Source organism: Nycticebus coucang, chromosome 13 (genome assembly GCF_027406575.1).
Source record: "Nycticebus coucang isolate mNycCou1 chromosome 13, mNycCou1.pri, whole genome shotgun sequence".
Classification (NCBI taxonomy): domain Eukaryota; kingdom Metazoa; phylum Chordata; class Mammalia; order Primates; family Lorisidae; genus Nycticebus; species Nycticebus coucang.
Window position 1 is genome coordinate 6048555 of NC_069792.1, and position 22490 is coordinate 6071044.

The 22490-nt window shown below is 39.7% G+C and overlaps 1 protein-coding gene across 1 annotated transcript in view; it reads left to right on the forward strand.

The window, feature by feature from the left end:
* RP1 (RP1 axonemal microtubule associated) overlaps positions 1–22490 on the forward strand; it is a 301766-nt gene that overhangs the window by 174619 nt on the left and 104657 nt on the right. The window contains exons 20-24 of the mRNA XM_053558851.1: positions 5284–5416; positions 6122–6273; positions 9524–9678; positions 15303–15361; positions 15689–15733. Of these exons, the coding sequence (XP_053414826.1) occupies positions 5284–5416; positions 6122–6273; positions 9524–9678; positions 15303–15361; positions 15689–15733 (544 nt within the window). The remainder of the gene's footprint in view (positions 1–5283; positions 5417–6121; positions 6274–9523; positions 9679–15302; positions 15362–15688; positions 15734–22490) is intronic.

The window sequence follows — 22490 nt, forward strand, 5'->3', positions numbered from 1 at the left end:
TCCCCAAATTGCAGATGGTGGTGTGGATGTGGTGAGAAAGGAACACTTGTACACTGCTGGTGGGATTGCAAACTAATTCAGCCTTTTTGGAAAGAAGTATGGAGAATTCTCAGGGAACTACAAGTTGACTTACTGTTTGATCCTGCAATACCATTACTAGGTATCTACCCAGATGAACAAAAATCATTTTACAACAAAGACATTTGCACCAAAATGTTTATTGCATTCCAATTCACAATAGCCATGTCATGGAAGCAGCCTAAATGTCCATTAACCCATGAATGCATAAACAAACTGTGGTAGATGTATACCATGGAATACTATGCAGCCATAAAGAAGAGGGAGACTTTACATCTTTTATGTTTACCTGGATGGAGCTGGAACATATTCTTCTTAGGAAAGTATCTCAAAAATGAAAAAAATAGTATCCAGTGTACTCAATACTATTATGAACCCAATATAGATATACTTACATATTCATACAAATGATAAAACACAAAGATAGTCCAGAAAGAGGAGAGAAGAGGGGGCGAGTGGAGGGAGGGTATTTGGTGGGATTTCACCTAATGTGTACAATGCAAGGGTACATTTCAAAACAATTAAGAGTGTATTATAAATGTCTTACCACAAAAATAAGTAAGTGAGGGGATGATTATGTTAATTAATTTGATTTAAACATTCCACATTGCATCCCATAAATGTATGCAGTAATAATTTAATAAAAATTAAGTTAAAAAAATATGTTCCTGCCTAATGTACAAAGGACCAGAATGGGAGCCTTCTTAGGGAAAGCATGCGAGGATTATACAAGGATCTAGGAGACCAGGAGACTAGAAGTGCTGGAGAGCTTTCTTGGGGTGATGGGATGAGTAGGAGAGAAAGCTTAGAGTATAGCTTTGGGATTCTAAAGACTTTGGAGGTGGTTATATTTGAAGTTAAAGGTTTTGTCTTTTGTTTATAAACCCCTTGACTGACGAGCTGGAGAATTCAAGAAGGGGCCCAGAAGAGAGAAAGCAGGAGAAGCTACTTCAGATTGGCGAAGGGGAGAAGATGCCAAGGAGGCCCAGATAGTCCTGGTCAGCTCACCCAAGTGGAGTAGGAGTCAGGGGTTGGAATAGTTTCTCTTTCTGATGTAAATAACTGAGCTGACTTTTCCTTATGCATTCTCTAGTAGGATTTTAGAGTGAGAAACCATAAATAATCATAAGTTTTTACATTATTTTGACTAACAGTAACAAACATTTATTGAACACTCAGGGGTATACATTACCACTTTTAATGTTTACACCACAACAGGAGATAGTACTATTATCTCAATTGAGAAAATAGAGTATTTTAAAATATAAGCAATTCCCAACATTGCATGGATCTGAAAAGAAGTAGTCTGACTCTCAGTCACGTGAACCACCTTCTTACTGCCAACTGGGAGAATCAGATATTCTGACATGAAGCTCTCTTAACAATATTCCTGGTATCACCACCCATTCTTTACAAAGTTGTCTTTAGGGAAATAACTTCCTATGTCTCATCATTTATAGTTTACACATTGTTTTGTATAAGGTGTTTTGATCTCCTTTTCTTACATAAAATACTCTCAACCTGGTAAGACAGGTTATGAAGCTAGTTTTGCAACTGGGAGTCTGAAGATCACAAGTCATCTTGTGGGATTTCTACCCAAGGCCATCCATATACTCATGAAACACAAGATCCAGCCCATAAATGAGGTCTTTTCGTTAACACCGTGTTTGTTCCACTTGCCACATGCCCTTTACTGTGCCCTGTGCTAGCTACTCTATGACGCACTGCCTTGCTTATTGTCATGTGTTTGTATGATTGTCATAGGCATTACACATTCTTATTGGACCATAATTTATTCATTCCTTTATTTTCTAACCTGCTTATTCGGGATCCAGGTGGCTAGAGGCTCAGGGGGTGAGGCAGGAACCACCCTGGACAGGACACCATCGCATCACAAGGCACACACAGTCATACTGGGATCATGTAGACACGTCCACTCACTCAGTGTGCACGGCTTTGTTTGGGATGTGAGTGGAACTGGAGGGCCCAGAGAAAACCCACGTGAACTCCACACAGATAGTAACCTCAACCAGGACTGAATTGTCATCAAAACAACATTGAATGAAACAGTGTTGTCTGAGGACCTGCTGTATTTCACTGGTGATGTTCCACGTCCAGAATCTAAAAGATTCTGCTCATTCACCTGCTAATAAGCCTTGCTTACCTGAAACATCTGGTTCTATCTGAAATTATTCACATAGTATCCTGATCCTTGAGTTATTCTCTACAAAACTTCATCTGTATTAATAAATGTGTGTTGATATGCTTTTTAAATGTAGTCTTATAGACTCAGATCTGTGGTTGGCTGCTCAAAAGACAAAGGTAAGAGTTAGGTAAGAGTTAGTAGAAGGAAAAGCAGGTTTATTCAAGAGCCAGAAACCTGAGGAGATGGTGGACGAACATCCCAAAGATCACCTCAAGTTCCTTCAGTTGTCTGAAGAGTTTTTAAAGAGAAAGGCCTGGCTATGTGCAAGTCAGTGTGGCTTGTTCTATCAGTTATCTTGAGTAAAGGGCCATGTGACTGTATGTCTGGTATCAGATAGACTGCAACAGAATTGAAGTTCAGCTGCTCAGTATTTTCCTTGGGGGGGGGGGGAGTGAGTCCTGTAATCTTGGTCCTGTAGTTAACTGCTCAAGGCTAGTTCCTGAAAGTCTTAAGCAAGCATCAAATCAGGCCTTGTAAAAGCGTTATCAGTTGCTTCAAGATGGAGTGATTGCTACTGTTATAGTCTCATGTTATTTAAGTATTTGGGATCTATACCTTAGAGATAATCTATACAATTTCTTTGTTGGTGGAGACAGTTTCTTCTTATCAGCCATGCCAGTACACTGCTCTGTGCATCCATCATAAGAAATGCTGCTGTGAGGAGGCTGAGGGTCCGTATGCCCTTCTTGGAGCTGTCATCCTGGACACGCACATGGAGCAGTAGCTGGGAACTCCCATGCACCCTTGGATAGCTCTTTTTCTTCGGGAATTCTGTTTGTTGGCTCCAGAGAAGTATTTCCCTCTGTATAGCTCAGGGACTCATCTCTTTTTGTCCCAAATAAAGCAAAATAATAAATATCATAATGGGCTCCAGGAAAGGAAATAAAAAGGATTAAATACCTTCCCTCAATGCCAAAACATTAGCAACAAGATGGTCCATAAAATAGGTTCTCGCTTTCCTTTCCTTCATCCGCCACTGCTCTCTCTCCAGTTTCCAAGTAATCAGCGCAGCCTCTGACTCTCAGCCCTGAAACAATTGATGCTTCTTCTGAGCAGGCAGCTGTCTAAAAATCATTCTATTTGAACGTTTGAACGTTGCATCTGATCAGGACAAAAAAATCATATGAATCCTTATGACTGGTCACTCTTGATAACCTGAATTATTTATCTAATTGCTAAAAAATTAAGCAGAATATAGTCCAGGAAGAGGAAAATTCTATGGTTATGAGAACATATTAACCTCTTTTGTAAGTATGTATGTATACATATATAAATTTGGATAATGTTAATATGAAGTATTTAAACAGTTTGTGTTTTATACTTTTTTTTGCATATAACCTCCTTTAACAAGCATGTGAGATAGCCATTGTTCCTACTTTAAAGATGACAAAATTGATAGTCAGAATGGCTATATGAATTTCTCATGGTCAGTTAGCAAATGACAGATCTAGATTTTGATCATAGTATTCCTAACTTCAAGTTCAGAGCTCTTTTCATGTCCTCTCGCCTGAAGCAACTATATATGCAGTCAGGCATCAATGACCTGGTGTGCTGAGTCGGTCTTATCACCTGTATTGACAAATAACCTGCCACAGTTCTTCACTGAATGGTTCAGTCAGCAGACAGCCCCATGACTGCTGCCTGAGAGTCCATGGAGGCACCGAGATGAGGAAGACATGGCTCTTTCCCTCCAGTTAGGCAGATATTAGGTGGTAAGTCATGAGTCGGTGGGCTGCCCTGTATCACAAAGTAGGATTGCCAGATTAGGGGCTCGCAAAAAACTTCTTAGAAGGGGTTGTGTCTAAGACATATGAAATAGGCAGATTCGTCTTGGGAATGAGTCAGATGAAAGCTGTTCTAAGCAGAAATACAAGTGACTAAAAACTGACATGAGAAGGAATAAGGCCGGGCAGAGAAAGCGTCGACAATCTGTACAACTGGAATACAGGATGAGCGGGAAGTATCTGGCGAGTTGACAGCTGACTAGGAACTGCTCGTTGCGTCGAGGAGTTTAGATTTCATCTATAGGTAGGATTGTTGAAAAAGATGTGAGCAGTGAGCAAAATGACCAAACTTCTGTGTTAGAATAATCTGTCTTGAAACAGCCTAAAGGAAGGGTTAGAGCAGTGGGAATGGCACAGTGAGTTATGGCGACCAGCTCTAAGAATAGCCACCTGATGAGTAGCGGCCCCTCTCCCAAGTCAGGAGGCACGGGAAACTGAGGAGGGACAGGGCTATATGTAGAAGATTAATTAGTATCTTCAAAGGGCAAGGATATCTCATCCATTGTGATGGGAGAGAAGGCAGAACAATTGTGAACTTCTGTCTGGAATACGAGATGTGAAGGGGGACTTTGTGTGGGATAGCCGGCAAAGGGGAAGAGCTAATGAGAGGTCTGGAGAGGATTCATTGAGTCGAAGGCAGAGGCAGCTGCCCGTGTGCTGGGAAGGGCAGGTGGTGACAACTGAGAGCTTATTCAGAGACTACAGATGTTATAAATACACTTTAAAAGCATTAGAGAGGTTTGAAAAGTTCTTCTGTATGGCTTGCTTTGCTGAATATCATGAACACAAAAATCTCCTTTGGAGTTCCTCCTATAGATGGCTTTATTTTGGTCACTACCATAGGTGAAATTGAGAACTCTGAATCAGACAGAGTCTATTTCAAATCTCTAAACCTCCATTGTCATATATATAATAGTAGAAGAATTTTACCAATCTAAGTTGGGATTACTAAAAGATAATGAAAATAAATCCTTAAGAATAATACTTGGTAAATAATGGTTGCTTAATAAGAACTAGTAATACTACCACCACTATACTAGTCCTTAATAAGAACTAGTAATACTACCAGTCACTAGTAATACTACCACCACTGTCACCAGCGCCATCACCATCACAGTAAGAGGACAGTTTACCAGCCCTTGGGGTACATTTTGAATTTGGGTTCTACGAGTTGGAAATCTTTCAACTTAGCCATTTTTTTCCGTCTAATCCCAGGTGACCCTGCAACATTTGAAAAGCAAGAAGATCCTGGATTTTGCAGCAAATGTGTGGCTGTCTCGGGTTCGAGCAGAAGGGGACCTTGTCTGTGAGCTTCCTGTGGTAAAAGAAGGACACGCTGTTTTTCCACGTGTGTTATTAACCTTCAATGTTGTATGTTCCATATACAAATTGGTTTATAATTGCTTAAATTTACTTCTGAACTATTCAGTTATAGAATATTTTCCTACTTTTCGGAGGATGATTTTATCCTTTGAGAAGTGACTTTTTGGTGTCACAGTGTGAGTCAGTCATGGGTCTGGGATTAAATGTAACCTCACGGTGGTTCTTACGGCCCAGCTACAGTCTAAGAGGCTGAGGCTGTGACGGACAAGAAATGCCTCGGCTGTGCCTCACCTACCTGTGCCTGGGGCCAGCTGGCCTCCTCCTGCCATACCTCACTTTTGATTTATTTCCTGGTCAAACCTTACATCATTTTAAACTTTAAGCATCATGGGCAATAATGTTGTCACCCTTGCCACTAAAATATTAAGCATGTCCTCTTATGTCATACAAAGAAGAATAGCCTTTAAAAAAAAATCTTTTTTTTTTTTTCTTTCTGAAAGAGCTATAAATCTTCTGGGTATTTGTCCCTGGTGTAAAAATGCCCATTTATAATTAAAATTAATAATTGAAGGATCAAACATCTCTCCATAGACACAGAAAGTCCAGAGTATAGGAATTCTCATATAATGTTTTTTACTATAGTCTGAAACCCCATCAGTCTGGGTTCTCTTTATATGAATTCCAAGGTAACAGATTTCTTCTTATTTTTTTCTCCACATTGCTTTGCCAGTAGTGAGATACCAGATTGATGTCTACACGGGGCAGTTGAAGCAAGCGGAGACGGAATCTGAGGTTTTCCTTTGTCTCTATGGGGAGAGAGGAGACTCTGGCCTTAGACTACTGTACAGATCTAACATGCCAATAAAATTTCGAAGAGGACAGGTGAGTCTGTGTAAATAACTTCCCAGTTTATGCAGTCTCTGTGAAAATGACTGTACATGATTTAAAATTTAAAGGGTACTTGACACTCTTCACATTTTAGTTTTAAGACATCTTTAACACAAGTTTCCCTGACCTGACTCCTCATGTGCTTTGTTTTAGAAGTTGTACATGAAAGAAAAGTGCGACACACTGCCAATAATCAATAATAGAACAAAGAAAAAGACATTAAAAATTAGTGCAAGTATAAGAAAAAGAAAAAAGTGAATAGAAAAGGTGAGGAAAACGTGTATGAACATGCTCGGTCAGGACTGAAACATACAAGGTATTATTCTAAAAGTTCAGAAAGTCCAGATTAGAGGAATTCTCATATGAAATATACTATAATGTATATTTCATATAATGATCCAATGGCCTTTCTCTAAAACAACTCCTAATGAAAAAAAATCTTGAATGGAGCCAACTCTATTATTTTTGTACCTATGCCCCTCATTATTTCCTTGTGTCCTTTATATACAAGCATGAGTCTTTCTTTATACAGTAGAACCTCCATGGCTGACCACCTCTCTACACTGACCACTTCCTTAAGTTAAACTAATTTTCATAGAGTAGACACGCACCACATGTACATATCAGTACGCTAGGTCTAGTTCCTTATGTTGACCATGTCCATAGGTTGACCCGTTTGTTACAGTCCTTTGGGTGGTCAACTTAAAGTTAGATAACTTAAAGTTCTACTATGTTAGATATTTGAGAAGTTATAGCCCAGTTAATTTATAAGGTTATTTTGTCATATACAGAAAGAAAGTACAATTGGGAGAGGGTCTGAAATTAAGATTAGGAATTATGTAACCTAAAGGTATATTTTTAAGAAAGGAGACTCATTAAACCAGTTTGAGAGTGCTGTTTCTCAAATTTTTTCGTGATAGTTTGTGATGAAATATCAGCTCACCTATGCTTTTTATTTGCCACTGTGGATTCTATCAGCATGAATAGGAAAGCTAGTTCTGCTTTGGGTGAGACAAAAATAAATTCTGTTTTTCTATCACAAGGGAATTATTAGTTTGGAACAGAAACAAAATTTTAGATACCATGATAATCTACTGAGTGAATTGAACCCCAAAGCACCCTGCTAGCTTTTCATCGTCCCAGACCCTTTTACCCCGTCATGTAAATGGTGGGGGCGCCATCTCCCTGGCTGCCTGCTGGTTCGTACATTTTGCAGCACTGCTACGAAGTGGTATCATATGTTAGGACCTCACAAGTCATCTTCGTGTTTGATCTTCTTAAGTTCCTGTTGTGTTTAACATTTACAGGAGAGTAAGGAAGGTGTATTATGGATTGAAATTAAAATTGGGTAGGAAGTATAGTTACAATCAGGGTATAAAGAAGAGGAAAGGTTGGGTTGAATGAGTAGGTCTAAATTTCGAACTTCAGTTTTGAAGTTTAGAATCAAGATGTAAAAGTACTTTTTTTCCTAGTTCCTTTTTGATTTCACATTTTTTCTGTTGTCTTCCTAAATGCAAGGGATATAATGGGAATGCTAGATAATTTCAAGAGTTTTGTAGTCGAGAAGCTGGCGACAGTCTTAGAGTTTCGTTATCAGTATTATTTCATCCCAGCCACAGCTCGCTCATGAGCCACTGATGGGTCTGGTGGTCATTTTCTCTACAAGGTGTTCAGCCGTGTAATCACAGGCAAGAACATATATAACAGATGCAGTTTGATTCTGTTTTCAAACCTGAAGTTATGTGAAGATAAAAGAAAAAAACAGAAAGTTGATTCAGGCAATCTTTTCAGAATTCAAAGTATTAGAGTTTGGGTTTGCCCCAAAGCAGAGCATGAGACAAAGACTTGGGTGCAGGTTATTTATCTAGCAGATACTCCCGGTAGGCGATTGAGAGCAGGAGGACTGGGGATGGTGCGGCAGGAGGAGAAAAGCCAATCTGAGGACATTGGTGAGCCAGCTGCTGCTGGGGCCCCTTCTCGCTACCATCCTTTAGATGAACCCTGGGGAATATAGCTCAGAATGGACCCACCAAGGGATGCCCTCAGGCAAAGCAGTAGGAGACACAGGATTTGAGATCAAAAGCCATCACAGTACACATAAACTATCTACTCAAGCAGCAGCGGAACCTAGAAAGGACCCAGTGAACAGGGTAGGGCCTAAACTGTACCTGCTGCAACAGGTCATGTATAGTGGGAGATGTCCCCTGGAAAGGCCCACTGGGAATGCAGGATAGTGACAACGGGCTTATCCAGGCACAGCCAAGAGAGTGCACACACAGTCACCATATGGTGTATAGAAACATCATTACTGGACTAGTAATGGTTTTGGTCTGGCCTAAACAAGAGATTTCCATCAATTATGTGGACCCAACAGTTTAAGTGTGGTTAGTATGTCTTCAAATATCAAATTGAAAGTTAACCAGGCAAAAGTGTAGGCAGCTGTTTAGGACAGCCCTTCCTATAAACAATGCAAACAATTTTACCTGAAGTGGAATAACAGTGACCAACTATGACCAACTATCAAGCCTCACTTCTTGGAGCCTCTCGGACTTAATTAGATTCATGACCTTTTCCTTAGCTGATTCAGGATGGTTATTCTCAACTACTAGCTATGAGGACAATTCTTTTTATTCAAATTAGTACAGAATTTACTTCAGGTCCTGCATCCCTCTGGTGCATTTTTTTTTGTCATTGATATCCTGAGTTAAGTATTTTATGACAAACTGATTCCATTCAGGAATGAGGATCCCAGATGTTTTTCACAACAAACATTGTGAAAGAATACATTCCATTTTTATTTACAGAGGAAGGTGCAGGAGAGGGATTTGTTGAAGAAAGGAAAGAAGGAGAAAGAGAGTTCGTGGGAGGGAAATGTGCTGTGTTAGGTCACGTGGTTGTCAATTCACCATCTAATGAACTGCTTCTCAGGGTTCGGAGTCGAAGACACAGAAAAGCCAGAGGCTGGAAGCCTTTGCATTAGAGTTTGTTACAGTGGTTGGTACTACAAATGGAGAAGACAAAACTCCAAGAGAGAAAGAACAGCCAGAAATATATTTTTAATAGATAAAAGATAATTTGCTTATTTTTCTTTCTCTGTTGACCCCTTTGATGCTAACTGTGGTAACATCACCTCTTTTAAAGTCCTGTGTTGCTTCCGGCAATCCTGGGGCCATTATTATTGCCCACATTTGTCATGTGTGAGACTCTAGTCACTGCTGTGGGGTTTTTCTGTCTCCTGCACCAGACTGATAAATTTCAAATAGAAGCAGTGTCACTTGGAAAACTGCAGAAGGTGCTGTTGCGCTATGAGGCCAGTGACAGATCCCAGCACTGGTACTGTGAGAAGGTCACCGTCAGGGAGCCCAGCGTCTTGTCAGAATCCGTCTTCATGTGTGAAAGGTAAGGCTGGTGTCCACCGCCCTTCCCAGGATGTGCTGCACTACCGACGCCCCTGTGTGTGTCTTTTAGGTCAGGAATTTGTATCACTCAGGATTCCACATTATCTGTCACTCATTACTGCTTAAGTAAATAATCTTTTGCATTTGAAGGAAGTCTTGTCTTGTAATTTTGCATTATCACAATGTTCTATGTGTCAAAAAAGCCCGAAAATTGCCGGAAATTGTTTTATATATACTGAGAATATCTGTTTAAATGTTGGTTTCTTTATATTACTTAAACTATAGTGTGATAACATTTTTGTAAGGGAATTACCTGTAGAAAATTTTACAGAGAATTTTCAGAACAGAGCATGGGAAAGACAAAGATTAAATTCTAGATAAGTCTGGCTTTCCCTGGAGCCTCATACAAGTCAGTCCTGGGTGCAACTCTCCATTCCTGAGCTGGCTGTGCTGCCTTTAGGTTTGAGCCCCGGGCCCCACCTCGGCTCCCTTCTTGAAATCTCTTTGTCAGAAGACTCAGACCTCCTTACTTAGGAAAGTGTCACTCATTTTCCCAGGAAGAAGCCTGGCTCTCTCGATCTCTGCTGAGCCCTGCTATCCCAAGAAAACTTACAGTCTCACTTGTGGGTACTAATGGTGTTGCTGCTTATCTTCTGTCACGGGAGGAGGATGGGCCCCGGACTCAGGAATGGGTTGAGGACGAGCAGGTTTCCACGTTCAAACTCCATCTGGTGTAGATATGAGAGTGAGAAACTGAAGGCTCCGTTTTGGAAGTTTGAATGCAGCCCTTTTTTTTGTGGCCGGGGCTGGGTTTGAACCCGCCACCTCTGGCATATGGGGCCGGCGCCCTACCCCTTTGAGCCACAGGTGCCGCCCGAATGCAGCCCTTCTTTTTCAAATACATAATCAGGAGGAAATAAGATAAAATGCAGGCAAAACAGGGGCATTGGGAAATTCAAAGGTGTGCTAGAACAATTGCAACTTTAAGCACTAAGCAAAAAGTGGAGCAAAAGGTGAGGAGGCGATCCAACTACAGTCACTCAGGTGTGCCCCTGAAAACTGCAGACACCTGCAGGTGGCTGGCCAGGAGGGACGCCAGTGGGCCCTCTCTCCTTTTTGCCTTTTTAGTCATTAAACTCAGTCAATTTCTTGCTCAGAGTATGCGTTTAATTTATTTCTTACTTCTGTCTCTGCCGGTCAGTGCCCTTGCTTCATGAAGACTAACTCATAACAGCAGCCTGCCGATTGTCTCTGGAGTCTGTCTTCTGCAGCCTGTCTGCTCACCAGTGTCAAGCTTTTACCTTATCTTTTCTTCTCTCCTTTTGCCTTTATTTTCTTTTGAATTTTATTTTTTAGTATTCTCTTGTATAGTTTTACACTAACATTTGTAAAGAAAATATGTGAGGAAAAGTTTTGTTCTAAAAAACTATATTTTAATTACATCAGTCCCCTATTTAAAACTCTTCAATAATCCTCATTGTCTACCAAAAAAGTAAAGTTAAACAAACCAAAAAAGCCTTCATGATCTTCTATTCAAGGGTCTATACCCTCTGAGTCTATTTTTTCCCTCCATCCCCAGCTAGAGTGCAATGGCGTCATCCTAAGTCACTGTAACCTCAAACTCCTGGGCTCAGGTGATCCTCTTGTCTCAGCCTCCCTAGTAGCTGAGACTATAGGTACATGATACCATGCCAGGCTAATTTTTCTATTATTATTATTTGTAGAAATAGAGGCTCACTCTTGCTCGGGCTGGTCTCAAACTTTGAGCTCAAGTGGTCTTTCCAACTTGGCCTCCCAGAGTGCTGGGATTGCAAGCATGAGCTGTCACACCTGACCCAAATTTGTTTTTATAATCATCCTCTTATAAGCGCTTAGCGAAGTTGGTCCACTTATTGTTACCAGAACAAGTTCTATTCCATTTTCCTTCCATTTTGTTGAGTGTGCCGTTCCTCACTCAGGAATGAATGTCCTATCTTACTCTGGTCTACCCATCCTAATCCTACCCATCCTTCAAGTTTCCATTCAGATTTGACTTACAGTATGAGTTAATTGGCCAAGTAGAAATGGTTTATTTCTTAATGCCTACTCAGAACTTAGGACGGCACAGGCACCCCCACCTGGGGTGACATGTCGCACTGGAAGGACCTGGCCATCATCTCCCAGCCTGCTCCCGCCCACGGCACACAGGCATTTTAGGGGCTGGGGGATAGCTGTGCTTTATTCCCCACAACAGGAGAGCTAGAAAGTGCTTCACCCAGAGTTTTCTTCTTATGTTCTGAGATACTTTATCACATTAATTTAGTTTATTTCTTTTAAATATGAAATATCCTGGGGATAATTTAGATGTGCTCCTTGCCGTCACTCCTGCTGACACGCGCACTCTGCACAGCCAGGGCTGCCCCCCTCCCTTGCCCTGCTGCCTCTACCCTCATCCCCTATGCTTCCTTATTCTTTTTCTGCCGTGCCACCATGACCTCCTCTTGACAGGAACAGATGGATGTGATACTTAAGTAGTTCCAATGGTTTGCATCTGAAAATATTTCAGTTAGAAAGTTTAAGCAATCAAAAATAAAATAACATGTGCATACGTACCGTCCTGACGGATCAAACAGTAACATTCGATACCATGCGCATAGCAGGTCCTAAAGAAACGGTGGCCAGTGCTCATTCATACAGTAGCCCAAAGAAGAAGGTAAGTTGCAACAGTCATTCCTTTCTATTCTGTTGATAGAAGAACTGGGGCAGGTCCTACTTCCCTAACTGTTACAGAAGCAAAAGCACATGGTCCAAGGAACAGAACACAGGCACAGAAGTTTCCTTTGAAGAACAAAGACTTCTCTGAAGCCACATGGAGTTGCCCCATGTCCCAGATCCTTTTCTCTAGTTGAAAGGTCAATGACAGTGTCCTCTGAAGCAGATGGAGTGTGGACAGCTGCCCTGAGGGGAAGGGAGAGCCAGGCTGCGCACATGAGCCAGACTGGACAGTCTCCTGCCATCGTTGTGCTGGAGCTGGTTGGGGCATGATGCCCGGGTGTGCTTCTTATAGGTAATTAGTTCCGGGGTGCAGGCAGCAGAGATGCTCAGGTAGACACAGCACAGAAGGGAAAAGGAAAGAAAATCTCCTTCATGCTCCTTAGAGCAACCTCAAAGAAGGAGAATTTACAGCCCAGCTGAATTAGGGCAGAGAGAAAGACCACCCAGTGCCAGTTTGTTTTATGAGCTCAGGGGACATGCTTGGGTGAAGTGCAAAGCAGAGCTGTGGGTGAGGGGCGTGCTTCCACAGCACAGGGGCTCTCTGCTGAGTGCCCAGTGTCACCAGGGCGGTGCTCTCTCTGAAGGCTCTGGGCAGCAATCCTCCCTCGCCCCTCTGGCTTCTAGGGGTTGTTGACAATCCTTGGCAATCCTTGGCTAGCAGATGCATCCCTTCAGTCTCTGCTGTCACTGTCACATGGCTGTCTTTCCGTATCTTTGTCTCTGGTGTCTCTTACAAGAATACCAGTCCCTGGATCAGGCCCACCAACTCCAGCATGACCTTATCTTAACTAATGACCTCTGAGGAGACCGTTTCCAAACAAGATCACATTCTGAGGTTCTAGGTGGTCATGAATTTTAGAGGAACACTAGTTCCTAGAAGCCAGCAAATTATTTGAGTAAATCCCATAATGTTCTGTGCCCTGCAAGGTTTGTTGGCTTCAAATTAGGGATCCCTAAACTTTTCTGCGTTACCAAACTTGTAGTGTTGTATATATGTGAGCCTTGACTTTGGCAGTGAAATTACTAAAAATAAATTAGTATCTCTCTTTTAATAGAAACGTTGTCACTTATGCTGTACAGGCAGTCCCTGAATTACAAACATCCAACTTAGGTATAACTTGCACTTATGAAGGAAGGCTTTTATAGTAAGTCCCTGAGCTACAAACATCCAACTGACGTATGACTCCCACTTACACATGGAGGCTATTACAGGTCGTAGGTAAATGTATCTGTTCCAACTTACATACAAATTATACTTAAGAACAAACCTACAGAACCTATTTTGTTCCTAACTCAGGACTGCCTGTATGTATTTTTTTAACTCATTTAACCTTGGAGGGCCAAGCTCTTTAGCCTGGAGACTAGGAGAGCCAGAAGCCCCTTGGCATCCCCTTCCACCACCCCTGACATGAGCTTGAGGAGAATGTTATTTGAAATAAAGGCCCTACGCAGGGCTATTCTAAGTGGAAGGAGAATTTACAGATGCAAAAATAACTAATATTTTAAGAAACTATCTAACTTGACTTTTCAAGGAAGATACCCATGACTAGCTTTGTCCTTTCAAGACCGAACTTTAGTCAGATAGGTGGAGTGACCCTGAGGCATAGCTGGCTGAGAGAAGAGCGAGGCCTGAGGGCACACAGCCTTCTGAGAGCAGCTTGTGGTGGCTGGCGAGCTGAGCTACATGGGAGGCCCCCCTTATTCCGCTTGTGGTGGCTGGCGAGCTGAGCTACGTGAGAGGTCCGCACAAGCAGAAGGTCCTGTACACCTTTGTACCCCGGGAAACACTAGAGGCCGGCGCCAAGCAGCAGTTACATAGGTAAAACGTTACTGTGTACAGTTACAGTCATCTAGGAAAAACTCTGCGATCTCCAGTAGCCGTGGGTGAGAAGCCCAACAACTTGGTCTGGCCCTATAGCCCATAGATGCTAAAGTTGGTTTTCTGAGTCCACTCCTGACTTTTCTGCAAAAAGGAACTTCTAACATAGAAGTTTGGCTGGTTTATGGGATGAGCTATTATTTTCCCTAAGCACATCTTTCAGAGTGGTAATAATTTCACCAATTTTTAAGGTAATTCTCTTTTTGTGGATACCGAAGACTTTAGAGAAGGTCATGTTAAAGCAAGCTAGAGACTCTCGTAGAAGAAATGTTGAAACGGTGGAATTTGTTTTTCTGTGCCAAGTTTCCCTCAAACCAATGGGAAGGCCACACTTTCTGGGTTGGTTCAGGTATCATGCTCAAAATCTTTTTTTTTGAGACAGAGTCTCGCTTTGTTGCTCCGGTAGAGTGCTATGGTGTCATAGCTCACAGCAACCTCAGACTCTTAGGCTCAAAGGATCCTATTGCCTCAGCTTCCCAAATAGCTGGGGATTACAGGCGCCCGCCACAATGCCTGGTTGTTTTTAGAGACAGAATCTCGCTGTGGCTCAGGCTGGTCTCAAACCTGTGATCTCAGGCCACCCACTTGCCTCGGCCTCCCAGAGTGCTGGGATTCAGGCGTGAGCCACTGTGCCCAGCCATGTTCAAAATCTTAACCCAGCTCTGCCTTCGCTCCAGCTGGGTACTGTGAGCGCTTTGCTGGAGCCTCAGCTGCTTTTAGAGGTGTGAGTGATTGAGGAGGACTAATAAACCTGGAGAGGTAGTTACAGGGTCAGGTCAGCAACTCACACCTTTTATTCCTCAAGCCACAATGACAATGTCATCCTTAGTACAACAGTGAGTATGTAAGAGGTTGGATTGTGCTTGACTGTATAAGAGTCTATTTTTATGATTACCTTTTAATGTGCCAAAATAACGCAGCTTATTAATCTTTCTTTTTTCTTCTGTCTTTCTCCCTCTTCTTCTCTTTCTCTTTTCCCCTCTTTTCCTCAGATGGCTTCCTTTCATGTCTCAGGGAATAATTCATTCAGAAATTGAACTTTATCTTCAAGGTGAGAATTAGTGAAACCATCAGTAGAAGAAAGTACAAGATTATTTGATCACATCTGGACATCATGGAACATGATTTCCCAGTTGCCCACAGAACGTTCCCTTTTATAGTATACCTTTTGTGTTGGATTTATAGTTATTCCTAACAGAGAAAATAAAAACATATATAAACATGTGTCTTGGCAATGTTGTGTGCCCTACTCTAAGTTAAAAATCACCCTAAGAATCTGGCACTGTTCAAGAGTTAAACTTGCATTTCATTTTTTTCTCCACTTACAATGTCATCAGACAGATCTATTATTAACTGCACTTCACTTTTATTTTTGCAGAAATGCAAATAAATCATCAACCTAAAATACAGGAGGAAGCAAATGGTAAATGTTGCTGCCACTTTTCATCTTTTAATCATCTGAAAATAATCTACTTCTGTTTCAAGATTACCTGCCTTGTGCATTTTGATAGTACATTCTTATCGAATGTAAGCTATTGATTGAAAAATACTTAAAAGGAATATAGGAATAAGTATTCAATTATAGTTTGATTTATGGAGAAATTAATATTAACAACATGAGATCCAAATGCCTTTTATTCTTAATGTTTCCTGTCAATAATTTCAATATATAGGGGTATGAATCATCTTCCAAATGATTAATTTGTATTAATTGCACTTTTTTACTCATTTGCATACTGGCTTTTCAGTTTTCTTTTTGCATCTTTTGTGATTATCTTTTTCTATTAGATCCTCTTCTACTTGCAATTGTGTTATTAATATGTTACATTTTAAAGTTTATGTGAATGAGGTGGATAAATACAGATTACCAGTATGCGTACCAGGTCCAGAAACCTCTGTGTTTTAAAAAATTGATGTATTTTGGGCAATAATTTGAAACTATCCAGTCATTGCAAACAATATTATAATCATAAAGTCTTATGTTGTTGAAGATAATATATATTGTCTCAGATAACTGAGACACAGCTCATGTCCACTCTGACGACTATTTCAAGTAGCCATCATACCTTTGCATTTATTTATATTAGAAATTGTATTTCAGCTTATATTTTACTTTCTATTATTTATTTTATAAGAAAAAGTCTGTGCATGTGTCATACCATTAATACGGGCATAATTTTACTAATGTTCTAGAATCTCTTAGTAATTTTAAGGGGACTCAAAAGGTTTGTGCCTTACAATAAGCCCTTATGTAAAAAGGCTTGAAGTGACATTCTAAGTAGAAAAATTATCTATTAATACCAGAATGTGATGGGCAGTTTGTGGGTAATAAAGGCTAATGGTTTTAAACGGGAGATTACTAATTGAGGCCGAAAATGTTGACAGTCCTTTGTCAGTAATATAAGCCATATGATCGATCTTACCGATAACAGACATAATAAAGTTGCATTATTTAGAAGTGTTTACCTAGGAGTTTGTTAGATACATTTCATCAAGTGTAATTTTGATCAAAATAACCTTTTAAAATGCTTTCTTATAATTATTTCTGTTGTCTTAGTTTATTTTATGGCCTCATTAAAATGTGTATTTTTTATGGTACAGAAGTGGATTAGTCACAGACCTTAGTTCATGACACAATAACTGTTGTTATGGTCTTGTTTCATTTTTGAATTCTGAAGAATGTTATCTTTAATATTACTTGGGAACTGATTCTCAAAAACTATTAGTAGTCACATAGTTAATGTGAATGAGCTAAATTATGGTATGGAAAGAATCTTGAGAGGTTAAGTAGTCTGATTTGTTGAGGCAGTGTTACATTGTGATAAAGAGTGTTGAAAACCAAACCTGAGTCTTAGACTTTGAAAGTATAGAAAGTACATTTGTGTCATTTATGTAACACACTATAGACAAAGATGCTGTTTAAATTTAAGGGGGAAAAGGGAAAGGAAGGAATCATGAAGGTAACTTTCATTTCATTTTGAGTTAACACTTAAATACAATTATGTACCATTCCTAACTCCTAGCCTTGTTTAATTCTCCCAGTTATCTAAGACATCTTTTCTAAACCTTGACACTTGATAAGCCTAAATATTTACAACTGTCACACAGGTGCAGTTATAGGTGAAATCATTCTTTGTAGTAAAATCAATTACATTACTGAGTTAGAACTTGGTTCTGAGAAAATACTTTTTAATATATATTGCTGGATTGAATGGCCTAATAATTATCCAGGCCTTTTTTGCATATTGCTGTTCTATCTATGCTAAATCCTCTCATTAATTTTACTAAATTTATATTAATTCTATAATACAATAATATGAATTCTAATTCTAGTTTATTCAAGGTACGTTTTGAATGATTTGTGAAGGCAGACATGTCATATGTGAATAATGACGCCTTTTCTTGTCCGAACATGCCAGCTGGGACCCTGGTACACGTGGACTAGAAGCAGTATGACAACATTGGGGGTGAACGCACATGGTGTTTACTGTGTTGTCTGAGCATTTCAGATAAGTCACGGATTTAGTACTCTTAATAACACTGTGAGCAGTAGGTGCTGTCATCCATCTACTTTCAAGGTGATGGAAATAAAAACAGGGTTTTTTAATGTACCTAAAGTCACACAGATGGCCAATAACATTTGAATGCAAGTCGGTGACTCCCGAGTCTTTACTCTTCTTGCTTTAAAGGAGCTGCTTTTACCAGCCCCCAGGCATTAATGGTGTGTAAGTGAGAGAGTATTCATCATCTGGGTCTTTGGATTTATTTTGTTAGGCTATTTTTCTAACTTACCAGGTTTGATTTTTAGATCTTCAGCTTTTGACCTTGTTTCAGACCCAAGTGAAAGGATGTTTTGAATTGTCGGGGGACATTATTGTTATTGTTATTTTTCATATTAATCTTTTAAAAAAACTAAACTGGAACCTTTGTGGGATGGGATTGGGTTTTGATAAGCTCCCTTAGCTGAAATTTACGTGGAGCCCAGTCTTTCCCCGAGGCTCACAGTGGCTACTTCAGAAGCCTCAGGTCCGGCTTCCACTCCGTGGTCTGGACCACTGGCCTTCACCACAAGCACAATGCCAGCCTCCTGTCTGCCAAGTGCTCACCACCCAGTTTCTGCTAATGGTCCCTTCAGTGATTATCATCGTTATTAGGCAGCGTGGGAGGTGTTTTAAAATTTCTCGGGAATGGACTAATGTACCAAAAAGCTTGAAATTTTTCTTTAATTTATCCAGCATCTGATTGTGTTATAGTGAAAGGGCTTTAAAAATACCAACCTAGGAAACTGTGGCTTAAAAGTACAGAAACCTTGTCCTAAGTTAGTAAGTGAAAAAACTGATATTAGAATTTTGCTCTTAATTATTATATAAAATTGCTTTATTTTAAATGGCACAGCTTCCTACATCTTCTCAAGGATTTCTGACTTGGGGGATTTAAAAATTCTTAGGGCAGTTGCCCATTTATTATAGGCAATGCCACTTCTTTGTAGTATGATTATTAGGAATTGGATGGATTATTTATGGTAAAGATCATTAAAGTATTTTCTCTTTTCTCTCAATTTTGTTTGCCCATACATGCTTGGCTGGCCTTGCTACCCAAATAGTGTCTAGGAAAGAAAATTAAATTTAATGATTAGTTTCAGCTAAACATGATTAAGAACATAAAATGTACTATAGCATCATCGTGAATTCATAATCAAATACAGATTTTAATTGCTTCTCCCCTGCTCTGATCACTTAGGACACAGTTTTCTGTAGTGGTGTGGATAATGACAGGAGGATGGCCTGACCTCTTGTGTTGGAACCTTCTGCCTCTGTTTGGAATCAAAAGGAGAGAGGATTAGCCCAGGAGAATTACCAGCAGAGGCCAGATGTTTGCTGTGACTTACCATTGGTGCCTAGAGCCATTGACATTAGTATGCCAGGAAGCTTGAGTGAGCAACCAGGGACACAGGGCGGGGCTTCTCATGCCCTGGCTTGGTTTCAACTTCATTTTCTCCCACCATTAAGTAGCTGGCATTTGGGTATTCATTTATGTGACATTGATTCTAGAACATTGGTTCACACCTTTTCGGTCTGAGACGTGGCATCCATAATTCAGTCACAGAAGGGAGCCTTCTTGGAAGTTGATCCTCCTGACAATGGTTGAGCTACCCTAATTGACACTGTAAAGTGGAGATGGTCTTTCTGCCAAGTCTGGCCCAAACTGATGATTCAGTGGCAAAACAAAGTACTGTTGTTTTAAGTGATTAACTTTTAGGATGGTTTGTTACACAGCAATACATAATGACAGCAGTAGAATTGGCAGTGGACAGTTCATGTAGACCTGCATACAAAGGTCAAAACGTGGATTCTAAATGCACTGCAGATCATGAGAGGCTATCCTGATGACAAGCACACAGTGATGTGAGTCTGAAAGTAGGTTTAAACCTAGTTGATTGCTTAGGAGGTTGACCACAAAGTACTTGAGGATTATTATGAAATACAGTTGGCTCTCTGCAGGTTGCACATCCCCAGATTCAACCAACCATGGACCAAAAATATTTGGAAAAAACCAAAATAATAAAAAATAACAGTACAGGTACAAAAAATAGAAATAAAAAACAACACAGTATAACAACTATTTACATAGCATTTGTACATATTAAGTATCATAAGTAATCTAGACAAAATTTAAACTAGATAGGAGGGCTGGGCATGGTGGCTTATGCTTGTACTCCCAGGACTTTTGAGACCAAAAGTTTGGGATTAGCCTGGCAACATAGTGAGACCCCATCTTTACAAAATATTTTTTAAAAGTAGCCAGGTGTGGTGGTATGCACCTGTAGTCCCAGCTACTCAGGCAGCTGAGGTAGGGAAGATTGAGCCCAGGCATTCAAGGTTGCAGCGAGCTCTGAGTGTGTCACTGCACTTCACCCTGGAAAACAAAATGTAGAGGGAAGAAATAAAGTATATGGGAGAATGATTATATGCAAATATTATGCCATTTTCTTTTTTCTTTTTTTTCTTTTATTAGATTTAGGAGTACATGTTGGATCTGTTATATATAGTGCAGACTGGTGGAGTCTGGGCCTTTTGTGTATCAATTACCAAAATAGTGCACCTGATACTCCATAATTTTTCGTCCCTTGCACCCTCCCACCCTCCACCCCTAAGTGTCTCCAGCGTCCACTCTACTGCATTGTATGTACTTGCATAGCCATGGTGCAGCTCCCGTGATGGCCTCCATGTCCATCTAAATTTCTGTAAAAGACATTATTTCACATTTCATTCTTTCTTACTGCTGAGTAGTTCTCCATGATACGTATATACCACATTTTCTTCGTCCACTCATTGGTTGATGGACACGTCTGTGAATTATACTGTTACAAACATACAAGTGCAGATATCTTTAGATAGAATTATTTCTCTTTCTTTGGGTAGATACCCAGTAGTGGGATTGCAGGATCAAATGATAAATCTACTTTTAGTTTGTTGAGAATCTCCATATTTATCTCCATAGAGGTTGTACTATTCTAATTTTACATTCCCACCAACAGTATCTAAGTGCTCTTTTTCACTATCTCCATAGCAACATCTATTTTTTTTAAAGTAATGACCATTCTAATTGGCATAAAAGGTGTAGTTTTAATTTGCGTTTTACTGTTGAGTAATGATGTTGAGCATTTTTCCAATTTTTTTTTTTTGCCATTTGTATATCATCTTTTGAAAAATGCCTGGTTATGTCATTTACCCACTTTTTTAAGGGGGTAATTTTTTCTTGCTGAGTTGTTCAGTTCCTAGTAGATTCTGCCACATAGTTTGCCAATTTACTCTTTTGATTATTTCTTTTGCTGTACAGAAGCTTCTAATTAAGTCCCACTTATCTGTTTTTGTTTTTGTTGTATTTGCTTTAAGTTCCTTGCCTGGGTCAATGTCCAGAAAAGTTTTTCTGAGATTTTCTCTAGGATTTTTATTATTGTAGGTCTTACATTTAAGTTTTTAATGCATCTTAAGTTAATTATTGTATATGGTGAGGGATAGGGATTCAATCAGCTTCTTTCTTCTACATATGGATTTGTTTTTATACAGTACCATGTCTGGAATAAGGTAACCTTTCCGAAATGTATGTTTTTGTCTGCCTTGTTGAAGACAAGTTGTTTGTATGTATATAGTTTTATTTCTTGGTTCTTTATTTTGTCCCACTGATCTGTGTGTCTACTTTTATTCCCTACTGTGATATTCTGGTTACTATATTCTTAGAGTATAACTTGAATTCAAGTAATGTGTTGCCTTCAGTTTTGTTTTTTTCTCCTTAGGATTGCTTTTGCTATTTGTGCTCTTCGTTGGTTCCATATGAATTTTAGGATTATTTTTTCTAATTCAGTGAAAAACAGCATTAACATTTTTATAGGAATTGTGCATATTACTTTAGGCAATATGGTCATTTTAACAATACTGATTCTTCCAACCCACGAGGCTGTTTATCCATTCGTTTGTGTCATCTGTGATTTCTTTCATCAGTTTTGTATTTCTTATTGTAGGAATTTTCCACCTCCTTTGTTAAATATTTTCCTAGGTATTTTATTATTTTGTCACTATCGTAAATGGGATTGAATTCTTGATTTGCTTCTCAACTTGGTGGTTGTTATTGCATATAAATGCTATTGATTTTTGTACATTAATTTTATAACCTGAGACGTTGCTGAATTCATTTATAAAATCTATTCATTTATCAAATCTCCTTATGTTTTTCTTTGGTATAAGATCATACCATCAGCAAACAGAGATATGACTTCCTATTTTCCAGTTTGGATGTCCTTCCTTTCGTTATCTTGCCTGATTGCTCTGGTTAGAAGTTAGAAGTGTTGACTGTCGGCATCCTTGTCTTGTTCCATTTCTTAGAAGGAGTGCTTTTCACTTTGTCCTACTCAGCATGATGTTGGCATTGGGTTTGTTATATATGACTTTCATTATTTTGAGGTATCTTCCTTCTATGCTGAAGGCTTTGAAGGTTTTTGTCTGAAGGGATGCTAGTTGAATGCTTTTGTCCTCATCTATTAAGATGACCATACAATTTTTGTTTTTATTGAGTTTATGCAGTGAATCACATTTATCAATATGCATATATGGAACCATCCTTGCATTCCTGGAATGAAATGCACTTGATCATGGTAATTATGCTTTGGATGTCCTGTAGAT